General features: G+C 40.1%; 1 protein-coding gene across 2 annotated transcripts in view; it reads right to left on the reverse strand.

The window, feature by feature from the left end:
• LOC114047131 (erythrocyte band 7 integral membrane protein) overlaps nt 1–19,661 on the reverse strand; it is a 43,557-nt gene that overhangs the window by 9,918 nt on the left and 13,978 nt on the right. For both annotated transcript variants that reach the window (XM_027867885.1, XM_027867886.1), the window contains 3 exons: nt 9,082–9,185; nt 7,342–7,414; nt 3,348–3,430 (listed from right to left, as the gene is read on the reverse strand). In XM_027867885.1, coding sequence (XP_027723686.1) covers nt 3,348–3,430; nt 7,342–7,414; nt 9,082–9,185 — 260 coding nt within the window. The remainder of the gene's footprint in view (nt 1–3,347; nt 3,431–7,341; nt 7,415–9,081; nt 9,186–19,661) is intronic.

Here is a 19,661-nt window from a genome sequence, read left to right on the forward strand (position 1 = left end):
GGCAATTCAACTCCCCGAGTTTTAGTTTTCTTATCTAAATGTAAGACTTCTCTTCCTGGGTTACTGTGAGAAAAGGAATTTTGTAAGGCTTAAAATGCTAGCAAATTTTGAGTTCCATAAAGTAAAGGCAGTTTCATTGTTTTGTATGGTATCTCAGAACCTAGCACAGGGCTTGGTATATAAAAGATGCTTAATGCATGCTTGTTGATTGACTGATGGGTGGAAATGTGAGCTATGATTATCATATTATTCAATCAACAAGGAGCACCTGCATTTTCATAGGGGACAAAGGATAGAATCTCTACACCATACCTAAGCTGAAATCCTCCTCTGGGATTATACTCAATTGAGTTTTTGTCCAGTTCCAGCCTTAAGCACTCCAAGGAGGGGAATCAACCTCTGGAGGCTGGTTAGCCTAATGGTCCATAAGTTTTGTCTTCTAGTAAGACTGAATTTGCTTCTTCGTCGAGTTCCCATATAGCTTTTAGTTCTGCCAGTCCCCATCCCTCCCCAGGCTTTTCCAGGCTAAGTGTCTCCAAGTACTTCTTTGAATCCTCAAGGTAGGGAAGGTTCCTATTATCTCTAGCTGCGGAATGTCAGCATTATCTGGAGGAGGGGTGGGATAGAGCTGGGGAACTTGGCTTGGCACCGGATCACAACCAAGAAGATGGGAAACATAAGCCAGCACATTCACACCTTTCTGACAAAAAAAAAAAGTGGAAGACTTGCAGCCTGCTCCAACTTGTGTGAGTTACCTAATCTTTTCTGAGGAAAGAAATCTCTTAGATTGAAGGGGAAGAGAATTATCTCCTCTTATCTTCCTCATTCGGAGGACTCCACCACAGAGTATGATGATCTGCCCCACTTCATCCTATGTGACAATTTTCTTTAAGGAAGCAATTTAGCAATAAGGAAAACACTGCATCACCCAAATTACTCTAAAAGGAAATGGCCAAAGTACACATTACTTAGGCTTGTGGCTTCAGGTGGAAATGGTTCTTCACCTAAGAAGAGGAAGTCCCTCTGTAGCCTTCCACCCAACTAGCAAAGGAGACCTGACTTCACCTACAAAATGGGCAAAGGGGAGAATTAAGCCCAAGAAATAAAGGCCATCGACAAAGAAGTCTAGACTAGCTGACTTTGGGCAAGTCATTTCTCTTCCTGAAACCTCAGTTTCCTCAACTATAAAATAAATGGGATGGACCAGATGACTTCTAAGGCCCTTCCTGACTGCTCTGTGAGTCTGGGGAGACGACGGGTCTTTCTAGTGCCATTTCAGTGGATTCAACTTTCTCTGGATTGGTCAGGACACTTTTTTGTCTCAGGGACTTTCCTCATCTGTAAAATGGGAAAACCGCCATCTGCCCCGACCTCATTTCATTGAGAGGAGACGAAATGACAGTTCACATTCTAGAAAGTTTTATAGTTCATGACATACTTTGCTCATAACAACCTTGGGCGGAAGGTCGGTACTTCACATTTTATAGATGATTCTCCTTTCTAAATTCCTTGCCTGCTAAAATATTCTGCCTTTGATGATCTCACATTCTGTGCTCTAAGGTCCCTTTCAGTCCCTCTAACTGTTGCTTTTCTAAAACATTCTATAAATCCGAGGAAGCATTACTATTATTATTAATAGTAACATTAGTCACATAGATTTTACAATATAGATCAATTTAATGGTGATGATAAAATAATCACGTAATCGGGCATCAAAGCAACGATCCCACTAATAACCCATAATTTATGACTTTGTGAATATAGATTCAGAGGTTTCTTGGAATAAAATAGGAGCAGCAGGACTGGGACAATCAGAGAATCTGTATTCAAATTCAACCTCTGTCACTTACTACCTAGTATGACCTTGGGCAAGTCACTTAAACTTCTCTAGGCCTCAGTTTCTCCATCTATAAAATGGGCTAAATAATCTAAGGTTTCTTCTGGCTTTACATCTGTGAGCCTATAACTCAAAAGAAATCTTTGCAAATGTGACTTTTATCCATATTAACATTCTTTCTGCCTCCATTGCCTCAGCCCACTGTTTATCTCAGGCAGAATGTTTACCTTAATTCAGAGTAAATTCACTAGGGACAAGAAAGTAGAAGTCTTTGCCAAGCACACTGATCAGTCTCCTGAGGACAGGAAAGGCAACTGAAATGCAGCAGCTTAGAGTAACCCACCTCAAGGGTGTCAGGGCGTGCACAGAGCTAGGTTAGCCTCTCAGAAAGGGGCTCCATTGGGAACAATCCCTCTGCTCAGAGTGCTGGGGACAGATCAAGAGAAGGTTAGTCCTGGGCCTTTCACTGTTGCTCAGTAAGACGCTCCCTGCCTATGGCTCAAGGAATAAGGCTAAATGGTAGGCAAAGGAACAGATTTAGTCGCTGACCCCCAAAACTGTGGCCTCAGAGGTAGTCTTCCTTTCCCAACCTCCCCTTCTTTCTTATTGTATCTCTTTGCTGTCATAAGCTCACCACAGGGTGGTGAAAAGAGAAGTGAAGCTCACTGTGTTAGCTATGAGTAAATCACAACCTGTGGGATAAGGTCCTGGGTCAGTCTTCACCCGTAATGTAGGGGTTGGACCAGATAGTTCAACTCTCTCTAAAATGATATAAAATGCAAGCTGTGGCATAGTAGAAAGAGCAGGGAAATTGGCACCATGGGATATAGGTTTCAAGCCTAGTTTTGCTACTTATTACTTGTAAGACCTTAGACGAGTCACTTAACCTCTCTAAAGAGATTGGACTATATGACCCCTAGGGTCCACCTTCCAGTTCTAGACGCAAGAATTCTACGTTCTAAGGTCCTTCCTTCCATTCTAAGACCCTCGACGTTCTAGGATGAGCTACAACTCCCTGTGTGCCCTTGGGCAAATGATTTCCTTTCTGAGCCCGTTTTTGTTGTTGTTTCTTTTTTGTCTTCTGTCTAATGCGGACACTTTAACCTTGACGTAAGAGAAAATTTCCTAAAAATCAGAGCTGTCCAAAGCGGGCTAGAAGGAGTTGTCTCTGGAGGTAACGGGCTTCCCCTCCCTGGAGATCTTTAGATGGAGATGACATGAACCACATCAACTATTCTGTAGAAGGAGTCTGTTTTCAGCTACGGGTTAGACAAACAGCCACGGGGGTCCTTTATGAGCTAAAATTCTGATCTCGTGACAACAGTCCCAAATCCTCTCTATCTGGGAGGGTTGCTGAGAACATCAGCTTGGACGTAACAAAATTTATCTTAAGCAATCTAAAATAAAAAAGTCAAGACTCTGAGAACAAAAGGGCATCACGGTACAGCAAATCACATTTTCCATTGGAAACCCACAGATGAGAAACGTTAAGAATGGAGAGAAACTTCACCTCTTGAGGAGGAATATCGAATGAAATGGTCCTCATGTCCACTTTGATAAAGCTGTCAGTGCAAGGCAGGATAAAGAAGAGCCCTGTGCAAGGTAAAGAGCCGGATGATTAATGAGAGACATCTAATGACTTTATTCTGTCACTAAATCAGAAGAGAATCAGATCTGATCAATTTTACATCTGGACTGATATGCAGAGGGGCCAGTCTGGGCAAGGCCATTCTCCACCAACAGATACATTTTTCTTGTCCAAGAACCTTGGACAAGTCTCAGTGCCTTTCTGATTTCTTCAAGAGATTGTCATATCCCTTTTTCTTTTGAAAATTAAATTTTATTGAAATCCTTTGTTTGTACATTGACAGTCTTCTCCAGATATTATTGTCCCCTCTTCCTTCTAAAAGAAGTTCTAGGGGCAGCTAGGTGGCGCAGTGGATAGAGCACCGGCCCTGAAGTCAGGAGGACCTGAGTTCAAATCTGGCCTCAGACCAAACACTTGACACTTACTAGCTGTGTAACCCTGGGCAAGCCATTTAACCCCAATTGCCTAAAAAAAATAAAAATAGAAATAAAAAAATAAAAAAAATAAAAGAAGTTCTACCAGACAACAAAGAAAACCAGTTAAGTAAAACCAGTCAACAGTGACTTCAATAGATACTGTATTCCACAACTAAACTCCCCCACCTTTGGGATGTCATATTTCTGGGTGAATTTCACTTAAGAGCAGTGGGAGAAAGTTGGGTCTTCTGAAGCAATGAATCTCACACATCTGGCTAGCTCTTCTGTGTATTTATTAGCCACATGACCCAGGGCAAGTTATATAACCTCTTTGCTTCAGTTTCCTCATATGTAAAATGAGGATAATAAATAGTACCTACCTCACTTGACTTCTAGAGGCAACCAGGTGGTACATTAGATAGAGCATTGGGCACAGAATCAGGAAAAACTGAGTTGAAATAAAGACTCAGCATCACTCTGGGAAAGTTTGTCTGCCTCAGTTTTCTCATCTATAACATGGGGATAATAGCTCCTACCTCGAAGGGTTGTTGACAGGCACAGTGCCTGGCACATAGTACACATTTGATAAACACCTATTTCCTTCTTTCTTTTCTTACAGAGTGCTGTAAGAATAAAATGAGGTGAGAGACATAAAGTACTTTGCAAACCTTGAAGTGCTATATAAATGTTAGCTATTATTAGCTATATCTGGTCCCAAATGTTTTACTCTCCACATCTACGAGGTAGGTTTACACATCAATATGCAACATGACTTGGATTCAAGATCTAAGTCTAATATTTGCTGGCTGTGTATCTACTCCTCAGATAAAATAACTTGGGTCTTGGAGCCAAGCCCACTGTCCTCATGGTATGGTAGGAAGAGGACTGGCCTAGGAATCAGGGCTGAGTTAGAGCCCCAGTTCAGCCAATCATTAAGTGTGTGAATGTGTCTATGTCACTTCCTCTTTTTTGACCTTAGTTTTCTCTGGTGTAAAATGAGGGGGTTGGATGAGAAAACATCCAAGGTCTCTTAGGCTCTAAGTTTATGAGCCCCTGAAACTGCTCCATGACCATGCTCCAGACTCCTGGGTTGAGTCTTTCTGAGAACCCAAAACAAAACTATCTATTGGGAAAGTCATCACTGCATCAGTCTCCCTTACAGGGGTCCCTGTAGGAAATGCACTCCAGAAAAGGAAGTTCTAAGAGTTATCACAGGTCAAGGTGGGTAGGGGACAAGAGGAAAAAAAATAAGAGAAGATAGTTTAGGCTTGGTTTCTTCTAGCCTAAGGATTACTGTAGCACTTCCCTGACTTGTCTCCTTCACTTACCAAATGACTCTTTGCAGACAAAGTAATATTCCTAGTACACAAGTCCAATAACTGCATTCTGCTGCCAAAATGGGTCCCACTTCCCTACTGGGGGCAGAATGGTACAGTAGAAAGAGGAGATGATCATGGATGTAAAGCTAGAAGGGAACTTTGAGGTCACTGTATCCATCCCTTCCATTTTACAGATGAGGAAACTGAGGCCTGGAGAAGTTACATGACTTTTCCAGGGTCACACAATTTACTAAGGGTCTATGATGCAATTTTAACTCAGTTCTTCCTGACTCCAAGTCAAGCATACTATCCACTATCTAGTGACTCACAAAGTATGATCTAGGGACTCCTAGGAGTCCCCAGGACCCTTCTGAGTATCTAGGAAGTCAAAATTATTTTCATGATAATACTAAAATGTTTTCAGTCCTAATATCAATAGATAAAATCCACATAAACAAAAGCTCTTTCAGGTCCTCAGTAATTTTTAAGAGTGTAAAGAAGTCTTGAGACCAAAAAGTTTGGGAATCATTGTATACCAGGTGAATCGAACTGGGTTTGGAATCTGAAGTCATGAGCTCCAATTCTTGCCAACTGTCAGATCCTAGGAGGTAATAACATTTACTGTACTCACTGCACAGGGTAGTTGTAAGGAAAGGATTTAAAAGGTCTCTATACATGTCATGGGGCAGTCTTAGTCTAACTCAGAATCTATGATAGCATCATCACCATTATTATAGTAATAATAATAATAACTAACATTTATGGCACCTACTACGTGCCAGCCACTGTACTAAGCGCTTTCCAATCATTATCTCATTTGATCCTCAAAACAACCTTAGGAAGTAGGTTCCTACTTCTGTCAAAGGAGGCAGACAGAAGATTGACTTGTCCAAGGCCATGTAGTATCTAAGGCCAAATTTGAATTCAGGTCTTCCTGACTCCATCCTACTGCACTATCAACTGCTGAGATAAAATAGTTGTAGAGGCACAGTCTGGATATGTCTTTCCAAAAGACCAAGCTGCCTTTGGTCTAAAAAGAAGCAGGGTAGATTAATAGAAAGAGTTCTAGACTTGGAAAAATCCTGCTTTTGAATCCTGGCTCTAATACTTTCTGGCTACATGATCCTAGACAAATAATTTTACATTTCTGAGCCTGCTACTTCTCTGCAAACCTGCCACAATACCTGCATGACCTACCTTGCAGGGCTTTTGCAAAAACCAAAGTGTTTATACAAATTTGATCTGCTATTCTTGCCATAAATTATTTAAATGACTTGGTCAAAGTCTTCCACCACTTGGCCTCGTCTTTCTAGCCATATTTCAGACAGCTCAACACTTTAGTCAAACTGGATTCCTCAGTTTCCAGATCTTGTCCTGTTCTCTCCAGCCTTACTGGGTGGCTGTCTCCTTACAGACTTCCTCTGCATCTCCATTTGCTGAAATTCTTCTTTTTCTTCAACAGGCCCCATTGAGGTGCTACCTCAGAGAACCTCTCTACCTAAATTTGTGTTCCTCCCACACTTTCCAGTCAGAAGTGATCTCTCTCTTTTTCAATCTCTTCTTCCTCTCTGATCTCTTCAATACATTTATCACATTCTGACTTAGTTATTAGCATTGGGAGACTCTTCCATTCGATTCCCCTAAGCTCCCTCAAGCACAGAGACTCTGCTGATTTTCGTCCTTGTACTAAGCCCCAAGTCTTATATACACATGTTGAGCCCATCTTGGGCAGCTAGGTGGTACAGTGTCTAGAACACCAGGTCTGAAGTCTGGAAGACTCATCTTCTTCAGTTCAAATCCAGCCTCACAAACTTATTAGCTTTGTGACCCTGGGCAAGACATGTAACCCCGTTTACCTCAGCTTCCTCATCTGTAAAATGAGTTGGAGAAGGAAATGGCAAATCACTCTGGTATGTTTGCCAAGAAACTCCCAAATGGGGTCACAAAGACTCTGAAATAGCTGAATAACAATGGGCCCATCTTATACACAGTAGGTACTTAATACATGATATAATGCCAGGGTGGCATTAATAGATATTTATTGAATCAAATTGGATTTAGGACTCTTCTTCAAGTATGGAAGTGGGGACAAGTGTCAGGTGTTGCAGTTAAAGGGAATGGATGAAAACTGAAGCAAAATGTTCCTCTTTGCTAAAGACAATTCCTGATGCTGCCACTCACCTGGCCCTTTGGCTCCTCCCTGTAAAATTCGACCCAGTCTGAAGATGATAGCTCTCTCATACTCCTTTATGATCTAGGAAAGAAAACAGCAAATTAAGTCTCAAGAGACTATAAGCTTCATGATGTCTTTTCTTTGTACCACCCTGAATGCTTAGTGCAGAGCTCTGCATGCAGCAGACATGTAATGAATGTTTCCTAAACACAAAATAAAGGGAATTTAAATTTTTATATGGTTTAATTCCCTGATCACAACCCTCTATGTGACTTAGTCATCACATGCTACTTTTTTAAGCAGATAAAATCTAGAAGTAAAATTGAAGGAACTGGGAGTGTTTAACTTGAAGAAGACGAGAGGCAGAGGGGAGAAGGAGGGACATGGCTCATTGTTTTCAGATAGCTGGAGAGTTGCTATAGGGAAGAAGGGAACAGGGTTTCTACTTAGCGCTAATGGGTTAGAACTGAAGTTCTATGGGAGAGTATTGAGTCACTGGAAGTCACAAAGAGATCATCTGTTGGAGAAGTTTGTAAGGGGTATTCTTGTTCACTTAGGACTTGAGGTAGAAAACCTCGGAGATCCCTGCCAATTCAAAGGATCTACATGACTCTGTGGATGATGAATGGCAGTGGGCAAAAGGGAGGCTGAGAAGTGGTAGATTTTGGCTTCAGATACAAAAGAACTACCATCAGGGGATATCTTCGCCCTGTCACCACTGTTGGGGATACTACATGAGAGGCTCATGCTTCCAGAGGGGTTAGAGTACCTAGTATCAAAGGTCCTGCCCACCTGGAAGTTCAATGATTCAGGGCTTGATTATTTTTACATAGTCAGTAGAGGAAAAAAAAATTAAGGCCTTGCATATTCTTCTGGTTTTTTCCCAAGTGTTACACATTAAATAAGTGAAAATATATGCTTTTTTAAAGCTCTCTGTTGGAGAAGTAGTGTGGCATAGTAAATAGAGATCTCTTCCCAATAGAGAGTACATGGATTCAAGAACATTCCCTGAAACATAGGGCCATATGACCCTGGGCAAATAATTTTACATCTTTGTACCCTAGGCAATACTCTAAGACCCCTAAGTTTCAGAGCAGTTGCTGATATTTATTTAGTAGTTTCCTTACCCAGAGTTCCCTGTACTAATAAAAACAAAGGTCTGGTTTAGGGGAACAAAAAAAAAGTTGGAAAATATTTGGTGGGTCTTCTGACATTTGCAGCAGTAAGTGGAGGAGGGAATACGCTATCAGCTTATTACTGACTACTTCCTATGGTGCCAATGCCTATCTCAGAAACTCTTCAATCCCTCACGCCAAAGGAGGGGCCCCCTCTAGGAAAGTCCCGAGAGATTCTTACTGTAGCCCAGCTGGTGAAATTTTAAATGGGCCCCAGAAAAAGTTCTTAAGACTTCATAGAAGTAGTAGAGGATTGCATTTTTCAAAATGGAAAGCAAGGAATAAAAGGCAAAGTGATACATTGAAAAAAGCATTAAATTGGGAGTCATAAGAACTACATTTGACTCCTGGCTCCATCGCTTACTACCTCTGTATGTTGGGCAAAGTAGCCTGCCTTGTCTGAGTTTCAGGTGACTCATTTGTAAAAAATGAGAGGGTTGGACTAAATCCTGAGATCCCATAGTAAAGAGTAATCCTGGCCACAAACGTACCTACAAATTAAACAGTCTACCTATTCGAAACAAGGGGCCACCTAACCCATTTTAAAGCTTCCTAAAAGAAATGTTCCATTACCTTTATGCACATCCAGATTGAGAATGGGAAGGTAATAACTGTGAAGAAGAAGGATATAGCCACCAGCAACCATCCACAGAAACCAAGGCCCTTACTGGGGTTATCTGCAGGAAAGAATACGTAGTTCACGTTATCAAGACCAAACAGAATCTTGACGATCACTCTTGTAGTACGAAGACACTACAGGAAACCAAAGAGCTTAGAGAGCCTGATATATTAGAGAGAACATTGAATTAGTCATCAAGAAGCTTAGATTTTCATTTCAGCTCTGCCATTCACTCACCTTATTTCTCTGGGCTTTTTATGTCTTTCTTTGTAAAATGAGGTGGGGCTGACTAGACCAAACATGGTTTCTTAACTTTTTGGATATTGGACCTCTTTGGCAGTCTGGTGAAGCCTGTGGTCCTCTTCTCAGAATAATGCTTTTAAGTGCATAAAATAAATGGGATTTCAAAGGAAACCAATTATGCTGAAATATAGTTATCAAATTATGAAAAAGTTAATGGCTTCCAGATAAAGTGAATGGATAACCTCCAAGGTTTCTTTCAGTTCTGATATCTTATCTTCCAAGTCTCCTTCCAATTCTCATATGTGATGGCATTACTTCTCTATGCTTTGGTTTCTTCATCTTTAAAATAGGGGCAATAACTTTGTACTACCTTCTTCAGTGGGTTTTGAGGCAAGTGCATTCCAAACATTAGAACACTATACAAATAAATAGGAACCATTAAGATTGAGTATTAAGATCCTTTCCTGCTCTAACATTTTATAAGTATAAATGAAACATTCAAATATTCATTCAATAAACATATCAATATATTGTGCTGAGAGAGTCAACAGACCTAGGTTAGGTCCTAGTTCTGGCACTTGCTTCCATGTGTGACCTTAGGTAAATTATTCTCAGTTTCAGTATCCTTAACTGAAAAATGGGAATAAATGATCTGAGGTCCCTTCCAGCTTCATGACCTCATTCTGTGTGTGCGTGTGTGCGTGTGTGTGTGTGTGTGTGTGTGTGTGTGTGTGTTTATGGTTTTTTTTTGTTTCTTGTTTTTTTTCCAAGTTCATGTATTCATTTTCTGCTGTCAGGCTTGGATTGAATTAGTTTGTTTCATTATTTTTATATTTAAAAAAATACATAAAAAATGTTTTTTACATAAAAGAAAAACAAAACCTTTGTAACTAATATGCATAGTGAAGCAAAATAAGTTTCTATATTGACCATTTTCAAGAAGTTGATTAAAATGAAGATAAAACACACAAATAATTATAATACAAATTAGTGCATAAGAATGGTACAGAGTGCTAAGAAACCACAAGAGGTAAAGAGAGAAATGTGTGGGTCAGGGGAGGCTTGATGCAATCAATACTGTGCCCACAAGCCATGAGAACTGACTGAGTAGCCGAACAGAAAAGTTTTGGGAACTAAATTTCCCATAGCAGTACCTCAGACCCAGCAAGAAAATGTATGCTGGAGGGTAGATTGTCCCTTTCGTACCACACATTCGACAGTCCACAGTCCAATGATGCAATGGAGCCAAGTAATTGTGAAATCTCCCAAGCTGGAAGTTATGGAGGAAGGCGCCACTCAGTTATTTTACTTGGAAAAGGCCCAAATCTTATATTCCAGAATGATCATGGGCTCAAAATTCTATCTTTCATCACAGTATCATATGACTTAGAAATGGGGAAGATCTTACACTACAGGTTGTCAGAGCTAGAAGGGACCTTAATGATGACAATCTAATCACCTCATTTTACTGATGAAAAAACTGAGGTCAAGAGCAGGAAAGTTATTTGACCAAAGTCACAGAAGTGATATAACCAAGATTGAACCCACATCTTCCTGATTCTTTCCTCAGAATCACACAGCATCAAGACTAGAATCTTTGCATAGTGAGACTGTTGGGCTAGAGATGAAAGAAATAGTTAGAGAGGAGTAGTGGGAAAGATCCAAATGACTATTAACAAAGTGTTACTACTAGACTATAAACTTATTGAAGGAAGAGCTGCAGTGATAGGGAAATATATATATATATATATATATATATATATGTAGATATATTTATCTCAATCAAAACCTAACAAAGAAAACAGCAAATTATGTGATTGGCATGAAGGACTTTGAATTTCAGGTTCTTCATTAGTAATAGGCTTTCATCCAAATTCAATTCAATTTAATTAAAAAAAAATTTATTAAATGCCTACTATGTACTAACTACTTGCTGGTAGTGTCCTGGAAGCTTACTGTCACTACCAGTTCAATGTAATGGGAAGGGCACTCATTGCACTTGAGTTATAACATCTGTGTGTGACTCCCCTGGAAGCTGGGTGGTTCAATGGAAATTGAATATCCATAAAGCAGTATGTTCACTGAATACTGGTTCCACAGCAATGGGGTTCCAACATGGGCTCAGCTTGTGTGAGATCTTGGGCAAATTGGTTCCCCTTTCTGGGCCTTGGTTTCCTTACCTATAAAATGAGGGTGTTAGACTAGATAAACTTTTATGGTTGATTCCAATTTTAAATCTTTGATGTTATCATCCCTACCACTGATTAGCTGTGTGACACAGAACAAATAGATCTAGCACTCCAGGCTTTTGTTTCCTTAAGCTATGATTTGAGGAGAATATTCCTTGACCAATTTACCTTACAGCGTGATGAGATAATGTACGTCAAACACTCTGTAACTAGAGTAGCTTTCTGGCTCCTTATCTGGACCAGACATGTATTCATTGGTAGAAAACGCCTGATGAGGAACACTACCAATTCAGATCTGTACCTTCTCTGCAATTTACTCTCCTAGAGATGTACTTGGCCACCTGAGATATTTAAGCAATTTTCCTGGGGTGGTACGGACAATATGTATCAGTGGAAGAACTTGAACATGGGTCTTCCCAACTCTGGACAAGCTCCCTATCCATGATCCCAGGTTGCCTCTACAAATGTTATTTGTTATTTAAAAAAAAAAATCTTATTAAAACCATATCTGTGATACTGTGCTAGACTATAGAAAGGCCAAACAGAGGATTCTTAGGATTATAGTTCTAGAGGTAAAAGTGGCCTGAGAGGTCATCTAAACCAACCGTCTTGTTTTGCAGCTGAGAAAACTGAGGTCCAGGGAGGTTAAGTGATTTTCCCAATGTCATAAAGAAAGAAAGTATTAGAAGCAGTGATTGATCCTAGGTGCAGATGGAGTCTGCCCTTTGGACTTCTTCATAATACACATTGTTTTTATTATTAATAGCATAATTCTGAAATGTGTTACACATAATACATACAATAACAATTACCATTATTATTATTATTAACTGATCCCATATCTATAGTACTTTAAGGTTTAAAAAGTGGCTTCTACAGAACAACCATGTAAATAGCATTCTCATTTTAAAGATGCAGAAGCCAAGGCCCGGATAGGTAAAGTATTTGTCCAGGGTCACAGCTTCAAAACTGAGACTCAAACCCAGGTCCTTTTGACTCCAAGTCCAAGTATTATATGATAGTAAGGTGATCTTGGAGAGCTCTACATAATCCTTTTTCAAGAAGAAATCAATTCACTGAGAGATTATAAGAAAAGTCTCCAATGTGGTGTTTTTGGAGAAGGCTTCTATCAAGCCTTTTTGCTATCATAAACCAGAAACCAAAAGCCCTAATTACCAATGGTCTGGTGTCAGTGGCAACCTCCCAAGACAGCTGTGTCCAAATTGGGAATGCATTGGGAGAAGCTCTGATAATGAAATATGAGATTCCCACAGTGTAAGTTTTCTTATTTCCAAACAACATTCTTTATGGCAAGAGACAGCAGAAGGCTCCCTGCCAGGCCTAAGTCTGGCCTCCTGAGGCTCTCCAACAAAGAACAGATGTACACCAGCTAGTTAACTCTTTTACTGTTATAGAAAATTTGCAGTGCACTAAATACTGGAGGATGCAGGCGGGGGTGAGGAGAGGGAGAGAAAGAGAGGGAGAGGGAGAGGGAGAGGGAGAGGGGGAGAGAGACATTATGAGAATTGTGGCCTGTCCTCAGTGAATGCTTCATAAATCTGCAAGATTTGCCTGTAGGTACGTGAGCCTGGCGCCTCAGCCTTCTGAACACTGCCCAGATATTCAGGTTACTTTTTTTCTTTGCTAGAAGTCTAAGAAAATGATGGCCTTTTAAAACCCAAGTTTATTCAGTGATGAAAAGCAAGAAAAGGAAATTAAGTAGTCCTCTGAGGATGGCTTATGAAATGCAGCTGGGCACAGAACACAGAATGTTAGTACTGGAAGGAACCCTGGAGGTCATTTAGTCCAACCCCCTCATTTTACAGATGAGAAAACGAAGAATCAGAGAGATGAAAGGGGCTCATGATCATATAGCTGGCAAATGGTTAACCCTGAATATGAAACTACGCCTTCTAACTGCCATCATTTATACAGATTATGAGTTTGAAACCTAGGTCTTCTGACTTGAAATCCAGTGTTCTTTCAACCATGACATGCTGCCTCTTTAAATTCGTGACATTCAATATCTAGTTAATTATGAACAGAGAAGCTAGATTTTTGTGGAGGCTTCACTTCTATGTGACACATCTTGACATATTTCTAACCTCCTAAAGCTTCAAGATTACCAAAAATCCACAGATTCACCTCCCACATGACCGCTAGCCTGGACAGGTAGAAAAGGAAATTTTAATTTCCTTCCAAACATTACATCACAATAAAACTAATTCACCAAAATGATAAGCAAATTCTATTGATCTACTTGAGAAGAAATCTTCAAAGGCAAAGAGGAGTGGATCTGGAGGTGGAAGACCTGGGTTAGAATTCTGATTCTGTCACTAGTGTGATTTAGGAAGGACACAACCTTCCTGGGATATCAGTTTCCTTTTCTGTAAAATAAGGAGGTTAGACTAGATCAAGGGTTCTTAATTTAGGGTCTGTGGACTTTAAAAACATTTTGATTACTACTTCAGTAATATTCAATAAATTTCAATATGAAACTATTTCAATATATATTTATAACTATTGCAATATAATACACATAAGTAATTCTCTCCCCTTTTAGACTGTGAACTCCCTTATTTTTGTCCTTCTTTGTATCCCTAGTGCTTAGTGAAGTGTCTAGCACATAGTAGGCACTTAATAAATGTTTAGTTTTTTTAACTTCAATTTTATTTAATTTTCAGATCTGAATTCTCTCAGTAACTCCCCTTGACATCCCCCTTCCCCTGCCATTGAGAAAGCAGGAAAAAAAATAACTGTTACAAACATGTATTGTTGAGCAAAACAAACTCCACCCTGTCAATGTCCAAAAGGGGAAAAATGGCTCAATCTGCACTGAGTCCATTACCTCTCTGTGGAGGTGGGCAGAATTATTGTGTTTAATAAATACCTGTTGATTTGACTTGACTTCTTTTGGAATTTTATGCATTTAAAAACATTATTCTGAGAAAGGGTCCACAACCTTCATTAGATTATCCAATTAAAGCTTAAAGCTTCATATCTTGGGGCAGCTAGGTGGCATAGCAGATAGAGCAATGGCTCTGGAGTCAGGAGGACCCGAGTTCAGGCCTCAGACACATAACACTCACTAGCTGTGTGACTCTGGGCAAGTCACTTAACCCCAATTGCCTCGCCAAAAAGTAAAAAATAAAAAATAAAAATAAAAAAAGCTTCACATCTTAAGATCTCAGAAAAACTTGTTAAGGAAGAGCCATGCAATAGTATCTCTAAGAAACAATTGTTTGGTATTACTGGACCATTAAGAACATTCTTGAAGACTATCTTTTCTTCAACACTCCAGTGTACAATGGTTTGTCATTTTTTCATTTTACAGTTGTAAATTCCAAGAGAGTAAATGAGTAGCTAAGGAATACAAGGAATTGAAAACACAATGTTTACCCTTTTGAGTACAGTATTAAACATTCATTCAATCTAGTTGAACATGAATAGGAGGGTTTTTTCCTGGAAACCAATTTTGCTTTTTTTTAAAGAGGTCAAAGCTCACAGTTATAATTACTATTTCAAGTTTACAAAGTGCTTTTGATTGTACCTTACAATAGCCCCATGAGGTAATAGTGCAGTTATTATTAATCTCATTTCATAGATAAAGAAACTAAGGCACAGAAGTTGAGTACTTTATCCAAGGTGATAATGAAGAGGAGAATTGGAACTAATTCGTGTCTAAGGAGAAGAAGCATTATATAATAAAATGAAGAGGAGGTTTGGAGGCACTTGTTTTGCATTCAAGTTTTGTCTCCAGTTTTTGTCCCAGTTATTCAACTTTTCTAAACCACTATTTTTATAGTAAAATGGAGGAATATAAAACAAGGTTGTTGCTAGGAAAGGATCCTACAAATCATAAGGTGCTATGGAAATGGGAGATATGAGTAATTCTAGAGTAAATTCTGTGTTTGGTAATACAAGCATTAACAGGCATTTATTTAACAGATAAGGAAATTGTGGCAGGGAAGAGAGAGAGAGAGAGAAAGGGAAAGAGAGAGGGAGGGAGAGAGAGAAAGAGCGCACAACAAATACATTCATTATAAAATAATGGGGATGAGGAAGGGAATAAATATTTATATAAAGCCTACTACGTGCCAGGCACTGTACTGTGCTACACATAGAGCTAGTAAGTCAGGAAGACCCGAGTTCAAATTTAGCCTCAGAAACTTACTAGCTGTATGAACCTGGACAAGTCACTTAATCTCATTTGCCCCAGTTTCCTCCACTCTAAAATGGGGATAATAACAAAGAGAGCATTAGACAACTACAGGGAAAACCAAAAAATTTCCTCTAGGAGATAAGACATAAGCTGAGCTTTAAAGGAAACTAGGGAATCTAAGAGGCTGTGATGAAGCAGGAGGACATGATAGGACATGGGGAATGGCCTAGGCAAAGTAGGAAGAGATGAAGATCTGGGAGTTGGAATTCCGAGACAGCGAGTTTGGAGAACAGTAATGAAGCCAGTTAGGTTGGAACAGAGGGAGTGTGGAGGGGAACAGTGTGCAGGAAAGCTACACTGAGAAGGGCTTGAAATGGCAAGCTCAAGAGTGTGTATTCTATGCTGGAGGGAAATGGGTGCCACTGAAGTTTGGCAGGCTGGAGAGTCAGTCACATTGTCAGACTCGAGCTTGAAGACTACTTCAGCAGCTGTGTGGAGGACCGCTCCAAAGACTGGAAGCTCTGGGAGCCTGATTAGGAGACTGCGGAACTCCAGGGCAGTTGTGTAAGTAGAAAGAGGCAGAACAATGAGCAACACATCATGGACAAAGACCCTCTGAGACTTGGAATCTGATTGGACAAAGCTGGTGAAGGAGCAGCAAGGGTGTGCAATCAAGCAATTAGGAGTGGTTAATGAGGGTGTTAATTCAATCAATATGAGGAACCGAAAAGTGAAAGCTGTGGACTGCAAAATAGCAAATTAAGGTTTGGAGAACCTAATAAGCCAACTGATCAGGCAGAGGGCAATACTTCCTCCCTGTCATTGGAATTTTATTAATTGTCCCCCACCTAATGTCCTTCAGATACAGATTACCCAACAGCTGACTCACAGTCATGGACATTTTACCACACCCAGGGAAGGGTCAGCCCACCTAATCAAGAACTGTATGGCTCTCTGTGGCAATACCCCTCCGAGATAAACTATCAAAGAAGAGGCCTGGGAGGCAGGCAAGATGTGCCAGGTTATGCAATATCAACAGCAAAATAATCAGAATGAGAAAACAAAAGGGGAGTGGGAAAGAGAATCACAGATTTAGATCTAAAGGACCCTTTCAGGTTATCAGCAGGGATAGTTGCAGGAAACCTTTTTCCTCCTCTGCTCCAGCCTCCTTGTCACCCTCATGCCAACTGGCACCCAGTGGATCTGCAAGAACAGGCCCAGGGGACCTCTCCAACATCACCTAACCCTGCCACTCTAATCCCCATTGTGCAGTTCCCTCCAGGTTCTTGATGCCCATTATCATCTGGATGTTCACCCCCTTCCCTCATACCTACCTCTGCCTGAGGGAACCCAGAACCCCACTCCACTATGACTCCCACTGGAGCACTACCTTCTTTTCAACAGTGATTGGTTGGGAACTATCTGCCATGCCATTGTCTCCCAAGGTCCACCTGGCCCTAACTTCTGCCCCACTATTTTTCCTACTGAATCCTAAGTACCAACTGGCCTCTCTCCATCTGCCATGAAGCTGAACTCTCATTTCAGTCTCCCCCAATTAGAATGTGACCTCCCTAAAAGCAGGAACCATCGAGTTTTTCTATTGTACTCCCCCCATACAAATCCTAGAACCTCGATGTACTGATATAGTCTTCCAGTGACGCCAGGTGGCTTTAAACAATGGAGTCTCCAAAGAATAAATGTTGTAGGTCACCCAAAGAGCAAGGGAGAGAATTGAGCTTAGCATAGTACCTGGCACTGAGTAAAATGCACAGTTTTACATTCTGTTCAATCTAATCCAACCCCCTCATTTTATAGGTATGGAAACTGAGTCCAGGGAGGTTAAGTCACAGAGTACAAGAGATGAAGTTTCAAGCTCTGATTCCAAATCCAGCATTTTCCCCACTGTACTATGACAAGGCTATTAGAGATGCTCTTGGTTATGTCTTAAGGCAGGCATCACCACACAATTGAGCTTTCTAAGTATATAAGGCTGAGTTTAGAATTATGGCAAAGTGTTTTATTTTTTAATAAAATGTAAATTGCTTTCAATTTTTAGGGTTTTATTTGAAAATCTGCTCTACAGTTGGTTTTATTCTTTTTCAAAGTAACAGCTATGTCTATACTATTTAAAGGGTTTACAAAGTGCTTTCCTTACAGCAGACCTATCACTGCCAGTCTCAGAACAGTTAAGTGACTTACCTATGGCCACCCTGCTAAGCATCTGGAGTAAGATTTTAACTCAGATCTGCTGACTCCAAGGTCAGTACCTTTTATATTATACCTGCTGCCTGTGGACAGCAGATCAAAAACTCATCAATTCCAAAAACCTTTATTATAAGTACCTAATGTATGCATGGTACTGCAGGTAAAGGCAAAGATAAACAAGGCACACAAATTCCTTTCTTTGTGCCCATGAAATGCCAAGAGAGATGAAGTTGCCCAAAAGTTGGCGTGATCTCCCACGGAGGATTTAGGGGAAGACGAGGACAAGAGTCACACAAGATCAGAAGGTATACATGGCTTATAATCTGTGCTACTTGAGGGGGTATAGACATTAGTGAGATCACACCTTTACTGAAATACAGTTACATCTCTATTATTAGTACAGAATAAAGAATATTCTGAAGTGGTCACATTATTTGAACTCACACTGTGCATTTCCATTGGACTGGAACCAATGACCATATCTTACATAATTTTACTTTCAAATAATGTGAATTGCAATATATATGTCCACTTCAGAGTGATTCAATTTGCACTATCCCAGCCTCCTGGAAGTTGACAACTGAGTAGGGGGCCTGGGAATGACATTCATTTTGGAGTAGCATAAAAGGAGCACTAGATATGGAGTTAGTCAGGAGACCCGGGTGCACATCTTGGCTCCAATTCTTAATAGCCAGATGACCTTAGGTATTCTGCACAAAACTGATGCCTAATAAAAATGTTTGTTTCACTTTATTTTGATTATATTATAGGTCAGTTTTCATCTCTGAGCCTTCATCTTTAAAAAGGGGATACTAATCCTGGCACTACCTACTACAAAAAATTGTGGTAAGGATTTTATTTAAATGTTTGTTGTGATCATTGTAATGGTACAAATTGAAATACAGTAAGGTTTTAAGTTCCCTGGAGTGATTCAAGAATTCAGGAAGAAAAGTAGAGAGACAGAAAGAGAGAGAAGGAAGAGAAAGAGGAGGACAGAAGAGAGGGGGGGGAGAGAGAGGGAGAGAGAGATTCAGAGAGAAAAAGAGAGAGAAGGAAGGAGGGAGAGAGAAGAAAGAAGAAGGAAAGAGAGGGAGGGAGAGGACAGAGAGAGAAAATGAATTGAAGATATCATCACAAACTAAGGATATGAGTAGATTAAAGCTGTGTGTTATGAATAAAATGAGGAAGGACTATCATCATAATGTATCAATTAAAACTTAGAAAACGGTGCCACACATAGAATGTTGGTGCAAAAAAGGATGTGAGAACACAGAATGTTGAAACACAGAATAAAAAGTCAACAGGCCCTTCTATTTAACCAATAAGGCAAGCGGAGGCCATGACAACAGCTGATGCTGATGTAGCTCTGTGAAAGTTTCACGAAGCAACTTTCATACATAATCTCAATTCATCTTCATAACAACCTTGGGAGGTAGTAGATAAAGCAATGGACTAGGAGTTAAGACTTGGACACTTCCTCACTATGTGGTCTTGGGTATGTCACTTCACTTGTGAGTCTGTTTCTCCTCAGTAAAATGGGAATAATAATAGCCCCTAATGAAAGGATTGTTATGGGGACCAAATGAAATAAGGACTATAAAGTGCTTACATAAATGTGAATGCCTCCATTTGAGAAGGCCAGTATTCAAGTGATTTGCCTCTGGTTACAGGGCTAATAAGGGACAGAAATGGGACCTATGTTCAGGTTTTTGGATCTGAAGTTCAGAGCTCTTTA

Source organism: Vombatus ursinus, unplaced genomic scaffold (assembly GCF_900497805.2).
Source record: "Vombatus ursinus unplaced genomic scaffold, bare-nosed wombat genome assembly UNPS02014786.1, whole genome shotgun sequence".
Taxonomy (NCBI): Eukaryota; Metazoa; Chordata; class Mammalia; order Diprotodontia; family Vombatidae; genus Vombatus; species Vombatus ursinus.